The sequence below is a fragment of the Rhinopithecus bieti genome, unplaced genomic scaffold, assembly GCF_001698545.2.
Source record: "Rhinopithecus bieti isolate Rb0 unplaced genomic scaffold, ASM169854v2 scaffold_47707, whole genome shotgun sequence".
NCBI classification, from domain to species: domain Eukaryota; kingdom Metazoa; phylum Chordata; class Mammalia; order Primates; family Cercopithecidae; genus Rhinopithecus; species Rhinopithecus bieti.
In genome coordinates, this window is record NW_016819117.1 from 24402 (window position 1) to 48885 (window position 24484).

Sequence of the window (24484 nt, forward strand, 5' to 3'; positions counted from 1 at the left end):
CCCCCCCCACTCCCCTCCAGCTGCCTACCCTGCCCCTACCAGCTGCCTACCTGGCCTGTCACCCCTCCCACCTGTGTCCCCTATGCCCCACAGCTGCCCACCTCGCCCCCCACCCTACCTGTACCCCCACTCCCCTCCAGCTGCCCACTGGGCCACCACACCTCCTAGGGCTTCCACCCGGTGAAGGTCTTGACGCTCGGCCCACTGCTCTGTGATGGCCGTGTCATGGGTCATGTCTGGCAGCGGTCACTCCCTCTGGTGGGCACTGGGCTGACTGCCTACCCTGAGGGAACACCGTCACCCCAGCCATTCGCAGCCACCAAGAGGTGCCACCTGCACCTCCAGGCTCCAGCTGTCCTCGCTGTACAGCCTCTGCCTGGAGACAGCCTACCCCTGTGGGGCGCCCCTCATTCCTCCACCAGGGCTCTGGCCACCCCTGCCTCACTGACCCAGACAGGACAATGGGCTGGAGCTTTTCCAAGGCCTGCCCAGGACAATTTATGGACCCTTAGGACACCCTGAGAAGCAGACACCTTCCCTTTCAGAGCTGGGGCCGCCCACAGAGAAGGGTCTCACCAGTACTTCACAGATTCAGACTTACAGAAATGCTGTGAGAATGACACAGGGTGCTTCCAGCACCCCTCACCTACATGCCCCCACGACCTCGTGCTGTGTGTACGTTTTAACATTTAACATTTTGTCTTTTTTTTGAGTCAGGGTCTCACTCTACTGTCCAGGCTGGAGTGCAGCCTCAATCTCCCTGGGCTCCAGCGGTTCTCCCACCTCAGCCTCCTGAGTATCTGGGATTATAGGCACCCACCACCATACCTGGCTCATTTTTGTGTTTTTAGTAGAGACAGGGTTTCACCATGTTACCCAGGTTGGTCTTGATCTCTTGGGCTCAAGCCACCTGCCTGCCTCGGCCTCCCAAAGTGCTGGGATTACAAGTGTGAGCCACCAGGCCCAGCCAGCACATTATATTTTTCTGCACCATTTGAGTCAGCTGCCCATTTTGGCTCTAGAATTTTCAGCGTGCATTTCCTCAGAACAAGGCAGCCAGTGCGGTGCTCAAATCCGGGGCTTTTGCACAGATGCCGTCCAAGCCACCGACCCCATTCCCGTGTGTCCCATGTGTCATGGGCCAGTCTCCAAAGCCTCTGGTGCTTTAGGGATGAAGCCCGTTACTCAGGCATGTCCCTGGTTGGGTCTGCTGATGACCCTCATGATGAGATGCCAGTCATGCTTATGGCAGCAGTAGCAAGGCACCACCCAGGGTGGCACACAGAGTCCACCTGTTCATCCCAGCGATGCCAATGTGACTACTTGGTTGAGGTTCTGTCTGCGGGGTTTTCTGCTGCAAAGCCACGTTCCCTTGTCATTAGTAACTTGTCCATGGAAACGGGACCATGTTCACGCTGCCCCTCACTGCCCTCATCCACTGCACACTGTCCACCAAGGTGATTGGCTCTGTCCACTTGGGATGTGAGTGAGGCCTCCCCATGGCGGCAGGCCAGGACCAGGGGTCCCTGAGTAGCTGAAACTTGTAGGTGCTCCCTGGGCACAGGGCTTCAGGGGCCAAGGCTTGTCTGCCCCACTGGACAATTGTCCACCCCCTTAGCAGGACTTCGAGGACATCCCAGCGGCCGCTGAGCATCCAGGGTGCAGGGCGGACACCCCAAACCGCTTCCGTTGTCCCCCAAGCCCCTCGGATGGGGGCTCCGCTTAGTGGCCTGGCCCGTCTCTGCCAGTGGGTGTGGGGCGTGGCACGAGGGGACTGTCAGGGTCTCCACCAGACACTGCTCAGGCCTTCGAAGTGAGTGCCCAGCTGGTGGCTCACCCAGAACTTCTGGTTGGAGGTCTCTTCCCACACTCCACTGTCCCTGGCTGCCCTGCCCTTGGCCTGAGGTCCCTCAGCAGCAGGGACGGTGTCCTGGCCCTGGGGCCCAGGCCTGGCTTGGTCACGGTGGACCCCAGGATATCCTGTGTAAGTGCACGCAGCTGCATGGGAGGCGCAGCCCCTCGGTCCACAAGGCCTGGATGCCAGAGGACGGCACCCCGTCCGTCCCTCCCTTCACTGGGCATGTGCCCCAGGACCCATCTAGGTTCCCTGTGACGCTTTTCTGCTCAGAGGCTGGGAGGTCACAGGGCACAGCAGCTTTCCGAGCATCTCACCCTATGGAAAGGTTCCTGAACCCAAACCACAGGTCCCCACCAACAGGGCTGTGTCCACAGGCTGTGGTGGGCAGGTCCAGTGGGAGAAACCTGACTTCCTCCTCAGCCAGGGGATGGCCCCTTCTTGTCCCAGGAGGTGGGAACCAGGCAGCAGTGGCCCACAGCTGGGTCTGGAGAGCATTTTACTTTTTTTTTCTTTTTTAAAAAAGTTTATTTTTGTGAAGACCATAAGAACATTTTAATTGTTTATTTTGAGCCACTTTTTTTTCTTTGTTTTTTTTTTTTTACTGAGACAGAGTCTTGCTCTGTAGCCCAGGCTGGAATGCGGTGGCACAATCTCGGTTCACTGCAACCTCCATTTCCCAAGTTCAAGCAATTCTGCCTCAGCCTTCCAAGTAGCTGGGATTACAGGCACATACCAACATGCCCAGCTAATTTTTGTACTTTCAGTGGAGAGGGGATTATCACCATGTTGGCCAGGCTGGTGTAGAACTCCTGACCTCAGGTGATCCACCCACTTCAGCCTCCCAAAGTGCTGGGATTACAGGCATGAGCCACCGTGCCTGGCCTCAGAAAGTGTTTCTGATTTACATGTTCAGGAAAGGGGGAAACAGCTGCTCACCACTATCCCCGCTTCCAGGCAGCCTCAGAAACCGAGGAGGAAACATCACACCTTTGGTGCTTCCCATCCCTGGAGTGAGGGGCCTCAGGAACTTCACAGCCAGGGCTCAAGTCTGGGCACAGTGACCTCTGGGCAGAAGAGGCTCTCCCTGACCTGCCAGGTTGATTCCGGGTCAGTTAATGCCTGGGGAACGTGGCAAGACGCCATCTCTACAAAAAATACAGAAGTTAGCCGGGCATGGGGGCGCCTATAGTCCCAGCTACTCGGGAGGCTGAGGCTGGAGGATCGCTTGTGCCAGGGAGGTAGAGGCTGCAGTGAGCCGAGATCGCGCCACTGCACTGCAGCCTGGACGACAGAGGGGGCCCTGTTTCAAAAAAGAAAAAACTGGTGTGTCCATATGGTCGCCGCTTAGTCAAGGCCGTGTCTTCAGCTCTGGGGGGCGGGAGGTCACTGGAGGTGTGGGGCCACCCGTCCTGGCGTCCCTCTGGGTGAACAGCACCTGCTCCCAGAGGCACAACCCGGGTCGGGGTCCCTCGGGAGGAGGGTTCTTGCCGGGCTCTGCTCCTCGTCGGCCGGGTAGAGGTGACCGGCTCCGCACCCGGTCTGGAGAGAGCTGCGCTGGGTCGACGCTGACGTTACTGCTTTTACTTACTACTGTAACAGCGTTACTGAGCGCAGAGCACGTATCACAAAGCTCATCCGTTCCAAGAGTCACTGACGTTTAGTAACTTCACCGAGAGTGGCAGGACCATCCCACGACTGTAGGACCTTTTCATCACCCCAGAAAGACCACGTGCCCACTCAACCCCGGACCCCACGCCGGGACCCGCGAACGCGGCCGCCTCGCTCGCCCACGCACCTGCGGCTGCCGGGCCCTGCTGGGACCAGCGCTCGGCGGCGCCCCCGGGAAGAGTGCGGTCCGGGCCCTGGGTCCCCGTCCAGAGGCGCCGCTGCCGCGGTGAGCATGTCAGGCCAGGTCTTGAGCTCGCGCCGGCCGCGCTCCCCGCGTCTCGCGCTGTGGCGGCCGCGTCCCCGGGCGGAAGGCTCAAGCTCGGTGACGCCGCGGGGTTCCAAAACCTCAGCGCCTTCGCAGACTCAGTGGTGACCCAAGGGTCCGCCCCGCCGCCGCCGGACGGAAGTCCCGCCCCCGCCCCGGAAAGGAAGTTCCGCCCCGCCGAGCGCCGATTGGCCGCACCGCCTTGGGGGAGGACGCGCCCAGGACCACCCCACCGCCTCCGCCGAGGTTTCTGCGGTAGCAGGCGGCGTAGCCTGCGAGGGGCTTTCGTTTCCCAGACTCAGCCGCCTTGCCTTGGCCCGAGCGCGCCTGCATCCCGCCGCCCGTCCGCGCGTTGAAGGGGCGGCTACAACCTGGACTTCCGAGCCCCTGATTGGCAAGCGTGCAGGAAAGGGGCAGGGTTAACAGAGCCGTGATGGACGTGCAAGCGGCCCAATGGCGCCGGCCGGCGAGGGGGCGGTCGAGGACAACGGCGTTGTGGGCCGGGGGCGGGGCAGCCGGTGGCTCTGGGATTTCTCTGGGAGGCAGCCGCAGGGAAGGGAATGATCCTGGTGAACTTGTAATCGAATCAATGGTTCCGGGAAAGCAGGAGGCGAGTGGCCAATGGCGACGGTGATGAGGCAGGCGTCCGCTGTCTCCGCAACGCCGTGTGGGAAAGGGAGGGGCGGTCATGACAGACGGGCGAACAGGCCAATGGCTGAGGGAAAGAGAGCGGCGGGCGACCTATGGTGACGACGGGAAGGCAGGGCGGGGCGTCGAAGAGGCGGTGCGACAGGAGGCCCGGGGGCGCCGTGTAGGACGCGGTGAAGGCGGGGCAATCGTGACGGACGGGCGGATGGGCCAATGGGTTTGGGAGGGCGGGCGAAGGGTGGCCAATGGCGGCGGCGCGGCCGGGGGCGGGGCAGCGCGGCGGCGCTGGTGGCCGCGTGGTTGCGGAAGCGGCCCGGGCGGTGCGAGCCTGAGGGCGCCCGGGCACGAGCTGGGGCGGGGGCCGGCGCGGGGCTTCGGCCGCCCCACTCGCCGGCCCTGGGGCCGACGCAACGGGCGGCCAGGTGGCAGCGCGCGGGCTCTCTCACGCCGCGGCCTCACCCGGCGGTGCCTCAGCAGGCGGCCGGCGCGGGGCGCGGGCGGCGCGGCCATGGGCTCGCAGGGCAGCCCGGTGAAGAGCTACGACTACCTGCTCAAGTTCCTGCTGGTGGGCGACAGCGACGTGGGCAAGGGCGAGATCCTGGAGAGCCTGCAGGACGGCGCGGCCGAGTCCCCGTACGCCTACAGTAACGGTAAGGCCCAGCCCGCGGCGCGCGCTGCTACGCGGGGCCGGAGCCCGGCGAGCTGGGCGCGGAGCTCGCCCTCGGCCCGACCCTTCCAAGCGCCGCCGAACGTGCCCAGGAACGCCTTTGCCTGACTTCCAGACCCGGTGGCTCGGCGGCTGCGGGGTGCCCGCGCTCCAGTCCCGAGGTGACGCCGGGGAGCAGGAGGATGGACCAGAGGGGCGCGCCCAGCGGGGACGGTGCCATGGACCCGGGGTCTGGGGGACGGTGTCACGGGTCCAGGATCTCAGGGGAAGGTGTCATGGATCCTGGAGAAGGTGTCATGGGCCTGGGATCATCTGGGGTCCGAAGGAAGGTGTCGTGGGCCTGAGGGAAGGTGTCATGGGTCCAGGATCTGGGGTCTGGGGAAAGGTGTCACGGGCCCAGTAGAAGGCATCATGGATCTAAGGGAAGGTGTTATGGGTCTGGGATCATCTGGGGTCCGAGGGAAGGTGTCACAGATCTGGGGGAAGGCATCATGGATCTAAGGGAAGGTGTCATGGATCTAGGATTATCTGGAGTCCGAGGGAAGGTGTCAGGGACCCAGGTCTGGCGGCAGGTGCTGCTGGACTGCTCTTGGGACCCTGTCTGGAGCATGCACAGATGACAGGCCCTTATAGGCAGACTGTTCCCCGGAGGTATTTACTTACAGTTGAGGGAGTCAACACTTTGTGCTGGAAGAAAATACCTCTGTAATGAGTTACTGAGCATTTTTCTTTTTTTTTTTAATTTTTTTTTTGAGATGGAGTCTCACTCTGTTGCCAGGCTAGAGTGTAATGGCACAATCTCGGCTCACTTCCATCTCCGCCTCCTGGGTTCAAGCGATTCCCCTGCCTCAGCCTCCCGAGTAGCTGGGACTGCAGGTGCACGCCACCACGCCCGGCTAAGTTTTTGTGTGTGTTTTAGTGGAGACGGGGTTTCAGCATGTTGGCCAGGATGGTCTCGATCTCCTGATCTCATGATCTGCCCGCCTCGGCCTCCCAAAGTGCAGGGATTACAGACGTGAGCCACCGCGCCCGGCCTGAACGTTTGTTTTTAACTTCCGGTTGCATGGCTAAAATACACAAGATAGAGCGCATCACTGGGGCTTGCCTGCCTGAGCGTGCCTCTTAATTTAGGTATTCAACATAGCGAAGTGGTTAACAGGGTCAGTGAGACGGCGTGGTCCTCATCACCTCTCATGGGGGCCTGGACCGAATGGGATGTTTCCTTAGAAGACCTGGGTGGCCCCAGATGAACTGGGAGCAGTCAGCATCCAGCCTCCCCATAGTCCATCTGCGCTTCAGGGAATGCCATCTACACTGGCGAACTTACCTCTCCTGGTCCCTGCCCTCTCCCCTTGCTTTGTTTCTTGGGCTCTTGTCTGTCCTGTCTGACTGCCCTGAGCATCTGCTGTTTGCTGAGTTGCTTGCCCTTGGCTGCTGAGAGTGTGGGCACAGCATCCCCCACTCTCTCACTCAGGGGTTGGCAGAGTGTGGGGTTACCTAGACTGACTCTGAGTGCGCTTCCTTCTGGCACGGCTTCAGCAGTGGGCAGCAGCACCAGGGGCTCTGGAAGCTTGTGCTCTTGGCCTCAGCCTGGAGGAGGGGTTGAAAAGGGCCAGGGAGGAAGAGCTCTGGGTCCATTTTTAGGTGGGGGGAAGTGTAAGGCCCACTAGGGGCATTGGGGGCTCACACGTTAAGCCCCTGCACCAGCCACAGCCTCCCGGGCCTGCACTGGACAGCGACTGTCTCAGAGTTGGGAACTCCTGACTCAGGTGGTGGGCGGCCAAGCTGATGGTGCAGGTGGCGTTGCCTTCTAAAGCCTGGCTCCAGGGTGCTGTGCACTCCCAGGAGGCTGGCGGCGTGCGTGTTTGTGCATGTTCAGACGAGCACGGGAAGGGCTGGGCTTCATCAGGGTCAGTGTTTTCCCGGGACATGAATGCTTGCTTCTGAGGGCCAGCTCAGCCACACTGGCCAGCTCCCCTACTCCAACCACAGCACACAGCCAGGAGCTGGAGAGACAGGACCCTCCTTCCTCCCTGTCCCCTTTGTCGGGCTGCGGGGCATTGCCACACTTCCTCTGACATGCTTGCTGAAGTGGGGCCAGTATTGTGTAAGATGTGGAGACCTGCCTGCTTGCAGAGACTTTGGAGGCTCACAGTGGCTTGGACCAGAAGCAGAGAGGAGACTCCACTCTTAGAAAGACACCATGTGCTCTCAGGGCCCGGGACATACTTCCAGGTCCCCGCGGGAGTCCTGTGGCCTCGAGCAGAAAAGGGAGCGCCTCTGCGCTGTGGAACGCGCTTTCCGTGTCTAAGGCCTCAAGGTTAAGACGTGCACAGCACAAGGAGCAGGTCTTTGTGGTCAGGTGGCAGCTTGCCAACCCCAGGGGCCAGCCCTCTTCATCAGGGTGAAGTTGGTGGATCTGAAGGTTTCCCGAGGGGGCTGCGGGGTCTCGGAAACTCAGGAGCAGCTGGTTCTCAGGACTCAGCATCTTGAGAATGTATTCTCCTTTGAAAGAGTTGTAGCAGGAGCTTTAGGTCTCTGGCCCTCATGGGAAGGACGTATGTGTTAACTTTCGTTGTTTTCTCTCCTTTATTGTGAGGTGCCCTCTGTGTTTCCAGTTTCCATGTTTCTGCAGGGCTCCCCGTGGGGCGGTGGATGCTAGTGACAGGGAGGCCCCTTCTGTGCAGGGCTCGCTGCTCCAGCATGGCCCAGAGCTCCTTCAGCTCACACCAGATCACTTACTTGCCTGTCTAGCACGTTCCTCAGACAGGTGTGTGAGCGTACGTTGCCCTCTGCAGCTTCACAAACAAATGAGTCATCAAAGTGACCTTTTTCTTAGTACTGGCACCTGAGGCAGCAGCGTGTGACTGCATGCCCAGCACCTGTGGAGCCCCTGTGAGCTCTTCCATGTCCCCTAATGCGGGTGTGCGCTGGCTTTCTGGATCTCTAGGTCTGGAAAGGTTTTCCTGTCTTTGACACCCAGCAGTGATCTTAGGGAGTGCTTCATGCTCTCCTCAGGACAAAACAGAGCCCTTTGCATAGAGTGCCTCTGAGTGATGGTGGTGAGTTACCCAGCAGGAATTACGCTTCATCCAGGAGTGTGGGTGGCACACACGGTGGGGAGGAGACAGCTTCAGTTTGGGAGCAAACCTGCAGTCAGGCTCCAGGGTGTGGGCCAGGGTGGTGGGCCCATATTGGCCCTGAGGAACCACCCTCATGGGGTGCACACCCCTCCCCCAAGCCCAGGAAGCATCCTGCTGTGGCCAGGCCCGCTCCTGCTCTGTGAAGGGTGTTGAAGGTCCTGGATGAAGGCAGTTCCTCCCTCTGTACCTTGTCCCCTACAAACCTTCCTGGGAGCGAGTTTGCCTCCAGCCACGTTTGTCAGGGTTTGTGTGCCCAGATCCTGGAAGACTTCAGAAGGGGTTAATCCTCTTGACTTTATTTCTCTCTCTGCTTCTTTGGGAGTCAGTGTTGGTGGAAGCTGCTGAGTGACACTCCGGTCCTTCGAGCCTGGCAAGTTGTGAGGAGAAACGGAGGGAGGCAGTTGTGGACATAGCAAGGCTAACATCGCGGTTGCTGTGGATGTTGGGGTCTGATGGCCACTGAGATGTCTGTGGGGCCACACTCTGCCTGCTGTGCCCATGGGAGCGAGGGCACCCTGTGTGGGAGTCCCAGCTTCTTCGGCTTCACAACTCCCTGAGCTTTCTCCAAACAGTTACAAACATTTCTTCTCATCTGACTTGAAGTTCACGGCTCCAAAGTGGCCAATTCCAGAGGAGACTATCTTCAGAGGCTCCTCTGTGTTTCACTGTCCTGAGTGAAAACCACGTGTGTGTTGTCGGCTGCTTATCCCCAGGGCTAGCTGAGGCTTTTGCGGGAGGTTCTAGCTGTGTGTCTTTAGGTGACTGGACAGCCGTGCATGGCTTCCCTGTGCCTGCTGTTGGTGTTGGGCACCACTGCAGCCCGGAGTCCCTTCTCTTTTTTGAGACGGGGTCTTACTTGTCCCCCAGGCTGGAGTGCAGTGGCATGATCTCGACTCACTGCAGCCTCTGCCTTCTGGGTTCAAGCGATTCTCCTGCCTCAGCTCCTGAGTAGCTGGGATTACAGGTACCCGCCACCACACCTGGCTAATTTTTGTATTTTTAGTAGAGACAGGTTTCACCATGTCAGTCAGGCTGGTCTCGAACTCCCGACCTCAAGTGATCCACCTGCCTCGAGGTTTTTGCTCGTTTTTCTGGGGCAGTGTTTTGGGGTTTGCTTTTCCTCTGTGAGGTGCCAGGTTTTCCAGCAGGGTGTTGTTATTGGAGGAACAGGGGTGATCACCATGGTAACAGCTAATGCTGCCAACATGTGATGAGTGCCTGCCAGCACTGGTGGGTGCTTCCTGCTGTCCCCATGTAGCCTCTGCTGCCACCTGTGAGAAGGCAGCACCACCCCCATTGTGCAGACGAGGGATTGAGGCTCAGGAGGTAGCAGCTGTCGAGGGCGGGCTCAGGGTCTGGAGGAGCTGCCCTGCAGACCTCCTGTGAAGCAGTGGGCTTCATGGCTCTTCCCCCGTCCTCCTCCTCACCTCCACCTGGGCCTGGGGTAACTGCCACACACCTACTTCTGCTGCACCATGTACACTAAGTTCTTCTGAGACCCGAGCCTCAGAGGACCGCCCCAGCCCCAGGGTGACCCTGGGCGGCATCTGGGAACCCACATGTTCAGGAGGTAGGACTTTGTGGGTCATTATAACTTTTTTCTTTCTTTTTTTTTTTTTTTTTGAGACGGAGTCTAACTGTTGCCCAGGCTGGAGTGCACTGGCATGATCTCGGCTCATTGCAGCCTCCGCCTCCCGGGTTCAAGTGATTCTCCTGCCTTAGCCTCCCAAGTAGCTGGGATTACAGGTGCCCCCCCCCCCCCCCAGCTAATTTTTTTTTTTTTTTTTTTTTTTTGAGACGGAGTTCTCGCTCTGGCCCAGGGCTGGAAGTGGCTTGTTGTGTGATCTCAGAGCTCACTGCAGCTGCCGCCCTCCTGGGTTTTAAGCCATTCTGTGCCTCGCCTCCCCGGTTGCTGGGACTACGGGCCCCGTCACCCGCGCCGGCTAGTTTTTTGTATTTTTTAGTAGAGACGGCGGGTTAGTAGGCCCGTGTTTTAGCCAGGATGGTCTCGATCTCCTGACCTGTGATCGCCCTGTCTCGGGCTTCCAAAGTGCTGGGATTACAGGCTTAGCCACCGCGCCCGGCCTTTAATTTTTATTTATAGTAGATGACGGGTTTCACTGGTCAGCCAGGCTGGTCTCAAATCCTGACCTTGTGACTCCACCCACTCGGGTCCTCCCAAAGTGCTGGGAGATTCCAGGCTTTAGGACACTGGCGCCCGGCCTCGTTATAATTTGTGATAGACAGCCGGAACCCTGGACTTGCCAGCTCTGCTGTACCAGGGCCTCCACGGGGCACGCTGTCCCGTACCCCAGAGTACGGGACAGGCCTGAGGGCAGCCCAGTCCCCTCCCAGTGACTTACATCGCTCCCATGAATAGACTGGCTCCCCGGGTGAGGATCGCGGTCAAACTGTTCTGGTCTCGTGGGTATCGACTGCCCCAGAGCCACCGCTTCTGGGAAGGAGCTGAGCGCCAGGGCCTCGTGCTCCTCTCTCTCTCCTGAGACCGTTGCTCATGCTTTGCCCTCAGTCTTTTCCCGGTCTGAGCTGTCGGACTCTCTCTATGAGGAGGTCGGGTGCCTGAAGCCCATTGAGTTTCTTTGCCGTTGCATTTGTTTGTCATTTATTGGGCATTTTACGAGGTGCTGGGCCGCTGAGGGGTGCAAGAGGAGAGGCAGAAATTCCAGACAGTCTTTTTTTTGTTTGGTTGTTTTTGTTTTTTGTTTTTTGAGGCGGGAGTCTCGCTCTGTCGCCCGGTGCAGTGCAGTTGGCCGGATCTCAGCTCACTGCAAGCTCCACCTCCCGGGTTTACCCACCATTCTCCTGCTCAGCCTCCGAGTAGCTGGGACTCAGGTGCCCGCCACCTCGCCTGAGAGAGCCCCGTTCTGTTTTTTGTATTATATCATGTGTAGTAGAGACGGCGGTTTCCCGTGTTAGCTGGTATGGTCTCGATCTCTTGACCTCGTGATCGCGCCCGCTCGGCCTCCCAAATGTTAGACTGGGGATTACAGGCTTGAGGGCCAATCGCGGGCCACGGCCTGGAGACTAGTCTTTTCTTTACTTTTGAAAAAATAAGAAAGGGACCTTTAGGATGTGGTGTGGCCGACTGGAGGAGGTTCAGCACGTGGAAGTGCATGGGAGGGATGTGGGCCTCGGCTGCGTGGGGGATGGCTTCCTGGAGGAGGCGCACCTGAGTGAGTCCTGTGATGGGCAGCCCAGGCCAGCGGCCCTCAGATGCAGGAGCTGCTGGTGTCACCAAGCTGTTCAGACCCTTCCCAAGCTCCCCAAGTGGGAGTGCCACTTGTCATCCGGGTTTTGAGAGCATTCCTGGCAAAGACAGCCTGTGCGAGGGGCCTTGGGAGAGGCAAGCAAGCTGGCCCCCAGGCAGGGTTGGGGGTCAGGCGTTCAGCGTTCTCATGACATCTGAAGCCACAGTCCTCTTTCCTTCAGGACTGTCTGTTCTTCCCTGCCTCTTTCCCACCCTCCTGGGCAGGCCCCTCTGTACCTGGGCCTAGGGGTGCCTCCCACCTTTGCTCTGTTCCTGGAGACCATCACCAAAGCCCATCTGTTCTCCCTTCACTGGGCTCCTCCTTCCTCCCTCCCTCCCTCCCTCCTTCCCTCCCTCCTGACCGGGCTGCTCCTGCCTCCCTCACTCCTTCCTTCCCTCCCTCCCTGGCTCCTGGGCTCCTGGGCTCCTGGCTGGGCTGCTCCTGCCCCCCTCCCTCCCTCCCGGCCAGCCACACCAAGCAGAGTTGTGCCTGAGAGCTCCCACGGCCAGCTATGAATGAGGGCAGCAGGCCACTGGGTTCTGGAGGTTTCCAGAGCCACTCCTGGACTCATCCATGTGTGGTGAGGTTCCTTCTGTTTAACTCCATGCTGTGGAGACAAACCCACCTCTCCCTGAGAGGGTGCTGGACTATGAGATTGATTGTGTGTCTGGTTTAAATTATGGTAATTGTGCTGAATTTTGTTGGTTTAAGACAGAGTTTTGCTTTTGTTGCCCAGCCTGGAGCATAATGGCATGATCTTGGCTCACTGCAACCTCTGCCTCCCAGGATCAAGCGATTCTCCTGCCTCGGCCTCCCCAAGTAGTTGGGATTACAGGCCCCCACCACCATGCCCAGCTAATTTTTGTATTTTTAGTAGAGATGGGGTTTCACCATGTTGGTCAGGCTGGTCTCAAACTCCTGATCTCGTGATCCATCCGCCTTGGCCTCCCAAAGTGCTGGAATTACAGGCGTGAGCCACCACGCCCGGCCTCTGTACAGTTTTGTAAGTTGGGCTGGCATGGCCTTACTTAAATGTTCAGGAAACTGTTAAGTTAGTAGGTACAATATTTAATGTTAAGTTTGTACAGTGGCCAGATGCCAGAACTTTTGGACAAGTGAGTTAATGTCCACCTCCAGTCGTTAGCACTTGCTCTCAGTGCTCGCATGTAGCAGGGCAAATGCTTGCACGGCAGGTGCACGGCAGTGCCAGCCAGGTCTCTCACAGGGTGGTGTGGACACAGATGACTCTTGGGTTGAGCACACATGTTGTGGCTTGCATGATGAGCTGAACTGAACAGTGTTTCAGGAAGGAAGCCACGTGGGGGAGCTGAGAGGTGGGCGGGAAGGACACAAGGGAGGGATCTGGATCCTTGCAGGTACTTTCGCCTCTTGTTCTATTTGAAGATTGCAGCTGGGAAGGTGCGAAGTTGCTGGTCCCAGAAAAGCTGCCCCCTACCCTGGTCTGGAGCCCCTGTGAGCTGGCGTAGAGTAGGAAGGGGCTGCATCGCAGCTGGGTCCTTCCCTGGGCTGCGTGTAATACGGGTAACACCCCACGGAGGGCTGTTCTGGGGCCCAGGGGCCATGTCAGCCAAGGTGTCGTCTGCCGGGTATTTGGAGAAAGCAGGGAAAGGTGTCGGTGTCCAGCATCCTGGTGCAGAGAACACTGCCGAACCAATATGAGAAGGCGGGGAGACTGCTTGTCTGGCTGGGTTGACTTCCTGGGCGGTCGGGAGAGGGATGTGCAGACTGTGGCACTGGCGGGTGTCAGTGACCAGACGTTGTGGAGGTGGTGGGGAAGAGGAGCAGCTGTAGGAAGAAGGCCTGCCTACCAAGACCGTGGTCTGTGGGCACCCTCAGGGCAGGAGCTGGGTGGAAAAGGGGCCTCTTCGGTCCTCTCGAAAGCAATGTAAACAGATGGCAACAGGCTGCACTCGCACTCTGAGCCTAAGGTAGGGAGGAGGCTCCTGAGCCAACCTGGGGATGACAGCGCTCTCTTGCTGAGATCAAGATTTTGAGTACAGCAGAGATTTCTGGACATTTGTCCTTCAGAAATTAGAGGGACAAGGGCATGGGTGCTGTGGAGGGGTAGGGACCCATGGGTGTGGGACAGAAGACCAGGGAAGGACCAGATACCCTGAGTGCCTCTGCCCACCAAGCTGCTGCACGTGGAGGTAGTAGGGGAGGTGATCCAGGCGAGGCGGGATGGGAGGGGCTCAGGAGCAGCCAGGCCCTAGTGCTGGTGACGAGGGGGGTGGTGGGCAAGGGCATATGGAAGGGTCTTCTGACCACGGTGTGCAGAGGGCTTGGTGCTGGGGGGCCCGGAGCGGTGGAACGGGTGCAGGAAAGAGTGGGTCCCATATTCCCAGATGGCAGAGTGGAAGCAGAGGCTCTCGGCCCCCAAACAGCCTTCGCCGTCTTTACAGTGAACAGAGTCTGCAAACCAAACTGGGAAGGATTTGAATCCTGGATGGGTGATGTGGGCCTGGCTGCGTAAACTGGCCCTGCCCATCCCATGAGAGGGAAAGCCATCCAGCATCTTTTTTTTTTTTTTTTTAATTTGTGTTTTTTGAGACAGAGTCTTGCTCCGTTGCCCAGGGTGGAGTTCAATGGCGCAATCTCAGCTCACTGCAACCTCTTGAGCCTCCTGGGTTCAAGTGATTCTCCAGCCTCAGCTTCCTGAGTAGCTAGGATTACAGGCATGTACCACCACACCTGGCTAATTTTTTATATTTTTAGTAGAGATGGGGGTTTTACTGTGTTGGCCAGGCTGGTCTTGAACTCCTGACCTCAAGCAGTCCACCCACCTCAGCTTCCCAAAGTTGGTGGAATTACCGGCATGAGCCACTGTGCCCAGCCCAGCTTAGCATCTTTGGAAAAGAGCAGAGGGCTGGGCGCGGTGACCCACACCTGCAATCTCAGCACCTTGGGAGGCCAAGGTAGGCGGAGTGCTGGAGCCCAGGAGTTTGAGACCAGCCTGGGCAACAGAGTGAGACCCCACCTCTACAAAAAAAAAAAAAAAAAAAAAAAAAAAAAACAGGCCAGGCGTGGTGGCCTATAATCCCACCACTTTGGGAGGCTGAGGTAGGTAAATCACGAGGTCAAGAGATTGAGACCATCCTGGCCAACATGGTGAAACCCCGTCTCTACTAAAACTACAAAAATTGGCCGGGCGTGGTGGNGTGGATCATGAGATCAGGAGATTGAGACCATCCTGGCTAACATGGTGAAACCCTGTTTCTATAAAAATACAAAAAATTAGCTGGGCGTGGTGGCGGGTGCCTGTAGTCCCAGCTACTTGGGAGGCTGAGGCAAGAGAATGGCATGAACCCAGGAGGTGGAGCTTGCAGTGAGCCGAGATTGCGCCACAGACTCCAGCCTGGGTGACAGAGTGAAACTCTGCCTCAAAAAATGTGTATATAAATTCAAATACAAAAATTAGCTGGGCTTGCTGCCACATGCCTGTAGACCCAGCTACTTGGGAGACTGAGGCAGGAGAATTGCTTGAACCTGGGAGGCAGAGGTTGCAGAGAGCCGAGATCGCGCCACTGCACTCCAGCTTAGTGACAGAGCAAGACCCTGTCTCTAAAAATAAAAAATAAAGAAAAGAGGATGGAAGAAGAGAAGAGCCGAGACCTGGAAATGGGCAGGTACTTTACAGTTTGTACAGCGGCTGGATATAAGAACCTCATGTCAACCCTGAGTGAAGATGTAGGCCGGGCGGTCAAGCACAGCACTCTCCAGCAGCTCCGACAGCATGGGCCACCCGGCGGGAGCCCGTGTGCTGCTTTCCCTGCCCTGGGCCGGCGGCTGCTGGTGGGCTTTCGCCTGACTTCCTGGATAACAGTGTTGTCTGCCACCTGGGCACAGCACCACCTGGGCACAGCAGGGAGAGCCTGTGTGTCAGACCTCACTGGGAGGGGCGGTAATAGGCTAGATGACATCAGAATTCAGGACTCTGAACACAAACACAGTGACACTGATCAGGGTTGCCAAGGTGCTGTGTTTGGGTCCAGAAAATCACTGCTGCAGGGGAGGGGAGTGCGGCCAGAGCCCAGGCCCCCACCCCTGCCGAAGCTTCCACTGACAGGGGACCCTGCTCTGCCTGTGCCACCGGCTTTGCTCTGAGGGGTGTCTGTGTCCTCAGGCTCTGCCAAGGCAGTAGCAGGCTGATGTCTGCCCATGTCGGCCAGCCACAGCCCTAGTGGTTGCCCACGGAGGCTTGTGCCCACCTGATTCCTGCCTGAGAGGAATCTCTGGGTCAGCCGATGGCAGCAGGACCCGCGTCTCCTGGTCAGCAGGGAGGAGGCGACTTCCCTCGGGGCCATGCCGTGCCTCCTCTGTGTGCACGGCTGCCATGGCTGCTTCTGTCCATAGGTAGATCTGTGAAAATGCACGCCCCGGGCGTTCGTGAGTGTCAATGTGGGTTCAGCAAGGTTTTGTTCCCTTGGGGCATCACACTCCTTTCCTGTCGGGTTTGGGACTCACATGGCCCCCTTGATGTTGGAGCCTCTTCAGGCGGCACCTGCGTCCTGGGCTATGCCCTGAGTTCCTGGAGCTCCCTGCGTCCTGGCACAGCCTGGTACTTGCAGCAGATGTGGTTCCTGCCTGCCCTGGAAGTGGCCATCTCTCTAAAGAGGCTGGATCCTCTTGGTGGGGAGAGAGAGAGAGAGTACGTCAGCTTCTTACATTCCGTTATTAAAACTTGAGTATATGCCAAAGAGTAATAATAACAGTAATAGCAGCAAGTGCAAAGCGTAAGTAATAAGAATGGATGTCACCTAACCTGCTGACTTTAAAATACTGTTATGTTGGACTTTTTAAAAGAGCTTTTGTGCCAGCCGTGCATGGTGGCTCACGCCTGTGATCCCAGCACACTGAGAGGCTGAGGCAGTCTGATCAAGAGATCAAGACCGTCCTGACCAACATGGTGAAACCCCGTTTCTACTAAAAATGCAAACATTAGCTTGGTGTGGTGGTGGGCACCTGTATTGCCAGCTACTCAGCAGGCTGAAGCAGGAGAATCGCCTGAACCTGGGGAGGCAGAGGTTGCAGTGAGCCGAGTTTGCACCACTGCACTCCAGCCTGGGCGACAGAGTGAGACTCTATCTCAAAAAAAAAAAAAGCTTTGGTGCCTGAGTGCATCGCATAGACAGTTTAACCCATAAGTCATTATCAGCAAGTGGTGACCGCTCAGGTTTTTGCCTGTGGGGGAACAGCAAGGTTTTGATTCCAGTCTCAGTGTTGTGAAGAGTTGGCAGTCACACTGTGACAGAGCCTGGTGTGTGGCAGCCGCGTGAGGCTCTCCTGGGCTCCTCTGGAGGCAGGGTCCCTCCAGCCTCCCAGGAGCAACCTGCCCCTCTGTCTGCCTCTGCATTTAACCCTTAGCCTCCCTGCTGAGCCGCCTCCTGGTCATTAGCGTTGAAGCTCTTCCCTCTTGGTTTAGTTTTCCTCACTGTGCCTACTGCTCGTGTCTGGAATAGAGATAGAAGATGTAGCGCCCGTGTGTGTGGAGCTGGTTTTTTAAAAAAACTGTAATACCAAAAAGTATGATTTTTTGTGTATTATCCACACCATCAAGGCTGTATCACTAAGTATCTGCTCATTCTGAAAGCATCTGTCCTTTCTGAATTGAAATGAAAGAACAGGAGAAACCATTTGTGTCCAGCCTGTTCGAGGTGTTACATTGGCCCTAGCTGGGCTGGGCAGAAGGCTGTTCTCCCCGGAGCATCAGTGTCCCCACGTCAGTTTCCAGAGCTGGGTTGCCGCGGTCCGGCTCAGCGTGAGTTTGCTCAGGTGTGTGCTGAGCGCCCCTGTGCACTGGACTCTGGGCAGGGCAGGTCCCCACCACACCCACGTCAGGTGGGGCGATTTGATCCTTATTGGGACTGTTCCCCCAGTCTCAGTTCACCAGGGCCACACGTATGGTGCCCAGACAGGAGATTCTAATGAAAAATAGAATTGTAATCCTAAAATTACACAAGAGGGAATGCTTATAAGTTTATCAAATATTAAAATATGACAACATAGGACTGGGTGTGGTGGTGCACGCCTCTCATCCCGGCTACTTGGGAGGTCAAGGCAGGAGGATCCCTTGAGACCAGGAGTTCAGACTAGGCAACATAGCAAGACCCTATCCCTACAAAAAAAGTTAAAAAAAAAAAATGGGCCAGGCACGGTGACTCATGCCTGTAATCCCAGCACTTTGGGAGACCGAGGTGGGTGGATCACTTGAGGTGAGGAGTTTGAGACCAGCCCGGCCAGTATGGTGAAACCCCGGGCGTGGTGGCGCATGTCTGTAATCCAGCTACTCGGGAGGCTGAGGTGGGAGAATCACTTGAACCCGAGAAGGGGAGGTTGCAGTGAGCCGAGACCGTGCTACTGCACTCCAGCCTGGGCAATAGAGAGGTTCTCCGTCTTAAAAAAAATAAAATAAAACTGGCCGGGCACGGTGGCTCATGCCTGTAATCCCAGCACTTTGGAAGGCTAAGGCAGGCGGATCACGAGGTCAAGAGATCGAGACCATCCTGGCTAACGCGGTGAAATGCCGTCTCTACTAAAAATATAAAAATTAGCTGGGTGTGGTGTCAGGCACGTTTAGTCCTAGCTACTCGGGAGGCTGAGGCAAGAGAATCGCTTGAACCTAGGAGGCAGAGGTTGCAGTGAGCTGAGATCACGTCACTGCACTCCAGCCTGGGTGACAGAGCTCTCAAAACAAAACAAAACAAAACACTACTGATTTGGAGACACATTTAATGATTATTCAGTGAAGTGGGTATGCCTGATATCTTAAGTATGTAAAATAACCGTGGAGTCAAATATGCAACGTTAGCAGTGGTCATCTCTGTTTTTGTTTTGTTGTTTTTTGTTTTATTAGAGAGACGGGGTCTCACTCTGCCTCCCAGGCTGGAGTGCAGTGATCATAGTTCACTGCAGCCTCAAATTCCAGGGTTCTAGTGATCCTCCCACCTCAGCCTCCCAAGTAGCTGAGACCACAGGCATGCACCCCAACACCTGGCTAATTTTTTAATAAATTATTTTTTTATTTTTGAGACAAAGTCTCATTCTTGTCCCCCAGGCTGGAGTACGATGGTGCAATCTCAGCTCTCTGCAACCTCCGCCTCCCGGGTTCAAGCGATTTTCCTGCCTCAGTCCCCCAAGTAGCAGGGGTTACAGGCACCTGCCACCATGCCTGGCTAGTTTTTTGGTACTTTTTTTTTGTAGAGATGGGGTTTCACCATGTTGGCCAGGCTGGTCTCGAACTCCTGACCTCAGGTGATCCACCCACCTCGGCCTCCCAATGTGCTGGGATCACAAGCATAAGCCACTGTGCCCGGCCAATAAATTATTTTTGTAGTGATAAGTTCTTGCCGTGTTGGCTAGGCTGGTCTTGAACTCCTGGGCTCAAGTGATTCTCCCACCTTGGCCTCCCAAAGTGTCGAGATTCCAGGTGTGAGCCACGGTGCACAGCCAGAAATGAGTCTTAAAGTGGACATGCAATTGGGGTTTAAGCCACACTAAGCTGGATTTGTAATCATTGAAAATAATCTGAGAGCTACAGGATCTGCTCCTTAAAAGATGGGCAAGGAGGCCGGGCGCGGTGGCTCGCGCCTGTAATCCCAGCACTTTGGGAGGCCGAGGTGGGTGGATCACGAGGTCAGGAGATCGAGACCATCCTGGCTAATATGGTGAAACCCCATCTCTACTAAAAATACAAAAAAAAACATTAGCCGGGCGTGGTGCCTGTAGTCCCCGCTACTTGGGAGGCTGAGGCAGGAGAATGGCGTGAGCCTGGGAGGCAGAGCTTGCAGTGAGCCGAGATCGCATCACTGCACTCCAGCCTGGGTGAAGGGTGAGAGTCCCTCTCAAAAAAAAAAAAAGATGGGTGAGGAGAATTTTTTTTTAAGAGAGGGTCTCGGCCGGGCGTGGTGGCTCATGCCTGTAATCCCAGCACTTTGGGAGGCCAAGGCGGGCGAATCACAAGGTCAGGAGATCGAGACCACGGTGAAACCCTGTCTCTACTAAAAATACAAAAAATCAGCTGGGCGCGGTGGCGGGCGCCTGTAGTCCCAGCTACTCAGGAGGCTGAGGCAGGAGAATGGCGTGAACCCGGGAGGCGGAGCTTGCAGTGAGCTGAGATTGCTCCACTGCACTTAAGCCTGGGCGACAGAGCAGGACTTCCTCCCAAAAAAAAAAAAAGAGATAGGGTCTCACTGTGTTGCCCAGACTGGTCTTGAACCCTGGGGCTGAAGCAATCCTCCTGCCTTGGCCTCCTGAGTAGCTGGGACCGGAGCTGTGTTTTTTGTTTTTTGTTTTCTTAATGTTCTGTGTTTGGCCAGGTGTTCTGTGCCAAGTGTGCCTGCTCTTTGTAGACACGAGAGCCCTTTTGGCTTGTTGTGGGTTTTAAGGCGTTAAGTAAAAGCTCTAGCTTCACAGGAAACTGGTCCACAAACTGCTCTAGAATTTCTTCTGACATTTGGCATGCTGGTGTAGACAGACACATTTGAAATTTGTTAAGGTAACTTTTCCTTCTTTTACTGTCCTCAGGCAGGCAGGTGCCGGTTTGCCAGCAATGGGGTTGGTGGACATGGGTCATCCTTGTTTCAGAAGACATCCGAGGGCGTGGCATGCCGGGAGCTTGAATGAGGAGTGCCGGCCCGTGCATAAATGATGTCCAGCCCCAGGTCTTCCGGGACAGGCAGCGTCTTCACGTCCGGCTCTGATGTGTGTTCAGGCTCTCTTGTAGGGTAATCCAGTCCCCTCATCCTTCAGAGAGACCTACTAATCCGAATTCAAGGCAGATCAATACCCTGTGGGTTTGTTTTAAAATCAATTTTATTGGGAGATGATGTCTGTGTAATAAATGTACTTTCTTTGCATGTACGGTTCTATGAGTTTTGGCCCATGTAGGTACCTATGCAGCCAGTACCCTCATCAAAATCAGGAGCACTTGCACCCTCCTCCCAGAAAGCCCCCCAGCCCCCAGCACTCAGCTTCCATCACCATGGGCTGCTTTTTCCTGTTCCGGCCATCGTGGACAGGAAGCAGATCCTGGTTTCTTTTGCTCCGCAGTTTTGAAACTCATTCATGATGTACGATGTAGATTCTTCTTTTTTGTTCCCAAGTCATGTTCCTTTGCACGAATATACCCCAGTTTGTTTATGCATTTACCTTGTTGATACACATTTGGGTTATTTTCTGGTTTGGGGTATTATGAATAATGCTGCTGTGAACGAGTTCTTGTTTTTTCTTTTTTCTTTTCCTTCTTTTTTTGAGACTCTCACTCTGTCGCCCAAGCTGGAGTGCAGTGGTGTGATCTTGGCTCACTGCAAGTTCGGCCTCCTGGGTTCACACCATTCTCCTGCCTCAGCCTCCCAAGTAGCTGGGACTACAGGCGCCTGCCACCACGCCTGGCTTATTTTTTTTTTATTTTATTTTTTTATTTTTTTTTTTAGTAGAGACGGGGTTTCACCATGTTAGCCAGGATGGTCTCCATTTCCTGACCTCGTGATCTGCCCACGTCGGCCTCCCAAAGTGCTGAGATTACAGGCGTGAGCCACCGCGCCAGGCCTAAAACTTTTTTTTTTAATTATATTTTTTTTGGTAAAATACAGAAAACATGTCATTTTAGCCATTTGCAGGGATACAGTTCAGTGGCACTAGCACTAAACTATAACTAGAATACGCATGAGTCCTTCTGAAGGCGTTTCTCTTAGGTAGATATCGAAGAGTGGAATTGCTATCATACATGATGAGTGTACGTTTTATTAGATTGCCCAGCCTGAGCAACATAGTAAGAACCCGTTGCTATAAACATATTTAAAAAATTAGCCTGGGGCTGGGTGTGGTGACTCGACTGTAATCTCAGCATTTTGGCAGGCCGAGGCAGGCGGATCACTTGAGGTCAGGAGTTCAAGACCAACCTGGCCAACGTGGTGAAACCCCGTCTCTACTAAAAATACAAAGTTAGACTGGTGTGGTGGCAGTGCTTGTGGTCCCAGTTACTCGGGAGGCTGAGGCAGGAGAATCACTTGAACCCGGGAGGCGGAGGTTGGAGTGAGCTGAGACTGTGCTGCTGCACTCCAGCCTGGGCAACAGAGTGAGACTCTGTCTCAAAAAAATAAATTAGCCTGGTGTGGTGGCGCACACTTGTGATAGTCTTAGCTCCTCAGGAGGCTGAGGCAGGAGGATTGCAGGATCCCAAGGTGGAGGCTGTAGTGAGCCATGATTGTCCCACTACACTCCAGCCTGAGCGACACAGTGAGACCCGATCTCAAAAAAGAAAACCGTTTTCTAAAGGTGCCCTATGGTTTCACATAGTCCCATCAGCAATGCATGAGAATTCCAGGTGCTCCACATCTTTGCCAACTTTTGATGTCAGCTTTCCATCTTTTAATTAATCAACTTTATTGAGGTGTAATTTGTGTACAAAAATCCCCTTTCCAAGTCTGCAATTCAGTGAGTGCGGACAGGCATGCCGGCCTGAGAAAGCATCAGCCCTCGCAGCCTCGCCCTCTGCAGGCCTCTCACACCCTGCCCCCGGCCTGGCAGCTGCTGGTCTGTGTCTCTGTAGACTCATCTGCCTTGTCTCGTTTTCACGTAAATGGAGCCACGCAGGGCGAACTCTCCTGTGTCTGCTGCCTTCTTTCCACATCTTCTGGGTGAGCTTCGGCCACGTGGTTGAAAGCGGTTGCTCCCTTGCTTCCTGCGCTGAGTGGCCTCCGTGTGCACGAGGCTGCAGTGCGTTTGCTCCACTCTAGATGGGCTTGGGATGGTTTCCATGTTGGGTGATTCTCGCCGTGCTCCTGTGAGAAGTCTCAGAGGCGTCTGGTGAACACAGGTGCCCGTTTCTGTTGGGATGTACTGAGGAGTGGAAGCTGGGCTGTAGGACCTCTGTAGATGCTGCCGAGCCATTTTCCAAAGCACTCACCCAGTTTCTGTCCCACAGGAGGGAGGGAGAGTCCTGTCTGTTCTAAGTCCCGCCTTCCTTTTAGCCATGCTGACTGCTGCAAGCTTGTGTCTTTGTAACAACTGTAGAATGTTTCTGTTCTCTCAGTAACTGTTCCCCAGTGGGTGGATTTTTAGTTTGGATCCAGTTTATTTCTAATCAATACAGGGCCACCATAGATGGCCTTCGGTGGTTTCCACCTTTCTATTCCTTTATCTGTGACTGCTGTCACTCGTCCTCTCAGTCCTCAGTCCAGTGTGGGTTTCCCTGGCTGGGGCATCGCTTTTTGCAGGCCCTAATCAAGGTGTTGGCTGGGGCTTTGCCTTCTGAAGGCCCTAGAGGAAGATGTTCCCTTGCTCATTGGGAGGTTGGCAGAATTCCGTTCTTGCTGGTGGTAGGACTGGCAGCAGCACCTTGCTGGGTGCAAGCCGACCCTTTCCCGGTTCTCCAGGCTGCCTGCATTCTTCACAGAGGGCCCTTGCCCGTTTGCAGAGCCAGCACCGGCGGGTGAAGTCCCTCTAGTGCTTTGACTCTCCTTCTATCTCATCTGTAGCTCAGCCGGGAAAGGCAGTTAAGGACTTGTGTAGTTAATTGGCCCCACCCAGATAATCCCGGATGATCTCCCACCTCGAGATTGCATACCTTAGTCCTGTCTGCAGAGTCCCATGCTGGCAACTCAGCAGCAAACAGCCCCTGCACTGTGCCCTGCAGGAACATGGCTGCTGGTGGCAGGCTGGCTCTGACAGACAGACTGCCATGTGAGCCACTGCCACGTGAGCCAAGGAACCTCCACTCCCGAGCCGAGGGTGGTACACAGGCTCAGCAGCCAGCCTTCCTTGGCTGCCTTACAGCAACTCTGCTGACAGTCCCTGGGCAGATCGGCCTCCATGGGCAGGGGCACAGGTGCCATGTCCACTCCCCCAGACCACCAAGATGTTGGTGACTGTTGAAAACAAAGTCGCCTGGGCACACTGGCTCACGCCCGTCATCCCAGCACTTTGGGAGGCTGAGGCAGGCAGATTAACCGAGGTCAGGAGTTTGAGACCAGCTTGGCCAACATGGTGAAACCCCATCTCTACTAAAAATACAAAAAAATTAGCTGGGCTTGGTGGTGGGCACCTATAATCTCAGCTACTCGGGAGGCTGAGGCAGGAGAATCGCTTGAACATGGGAGGTGAAGGTTGCAGTGAGCTGACATTGCGCCACCGCACTCCAGCCTGGGCAACAAGAGTGAAACTCCATCTCAAAAAAAAAGAAAACAAAGTCGCATCTGGTAAAGCAGACAAAAAAGAAAAAAAAAAAAAACGAAGTTGCACCTGGTAAAGCAGATGCCTCAGTGACGTTTTCAGTCCCCTTCCTCCCCCTCCACTGCCCGTTTTCAGATAGATGCTGTGAGATCCCTCCCAAAGGGTGCCCGAGTCTGCACCAGGCAATATGCTGTGCCTGTCCCCACCTCCCTCCACACCTTCCTGGGCGCCCTCCACGCCCATGTACTCGCTGGTTCTCACGCTGCTAGGAAGAAGTACCCGAGACTGGGTCATTTGTAAAGAAAAGAGATGTAATTGACTCACAGTTCCGCAGGGCTGCAGAGGCCTCAGGAAACTTAGAGTCATGGTGGGAGGTACCTCTTCACAGGGCAGCGCGAGAGAGAATGAGTTCAGAATGAAGCGGGAAGCCCGTTCTAAAACACCATCAGGTGTGGGGAGAACTCACTCACCCTCACGAGAACAGCACGGGGGGAACCGCTCCCATGATTTAATTATCTCTACCTGGCCCCGCCCTCAACCCCTGGGGATTAGTCAAGGTGAGATTTGGGTAGGGACACAGCCAAACCTTATCGCTCCTGCTCAGCTCCCACCTGGCCCTCTGTCCCCTGAGCCTGCTCAGCCCCCACCTGGCCCTCTGTCCCCTGACGTCAGCTCCCACCTGGCCCTCTGTCCCCTGAGCTCAGCTCCCACCTGGTCCTCTGTCCCCTGAGCTCAGCTCCCACCTGGCCCTCTGTCCCCTGAGCCTGCTCAGCT

At 56.0% G+C, this 24484-nt stretch overlaps 1 protein-coding gene across 3 annotated transcripts in view; it reads left to right on the top strand.

The window, feature by feature from the left end:
• The first annotated feature begins 2629 nt into the window (after window positions 1-2629).
• Window positions 2630-24484, top strand: part of RAB40C (RAB40C, member RAS oncogene family) — a 45661-nt gene continuing 23806 nt past the window's right edge. Inside the window, exons 1-2 of one of the 3 annotated variants that reach the window (XM_017858410.1) lie at window positions 2630-4401; window positions 4917-5089. In XM_017858410.1, the coding sequence (XP_017713899.1) occupies window positions 4948-5089 (142 nt within the window). In that variant the 5' untranslated portion in view covers window positions 2630-4401; window positions 4917-4947. The other 2 variants (XM_017858411.1, XM_017858409.1) reach the window with 2 other exon arrangements.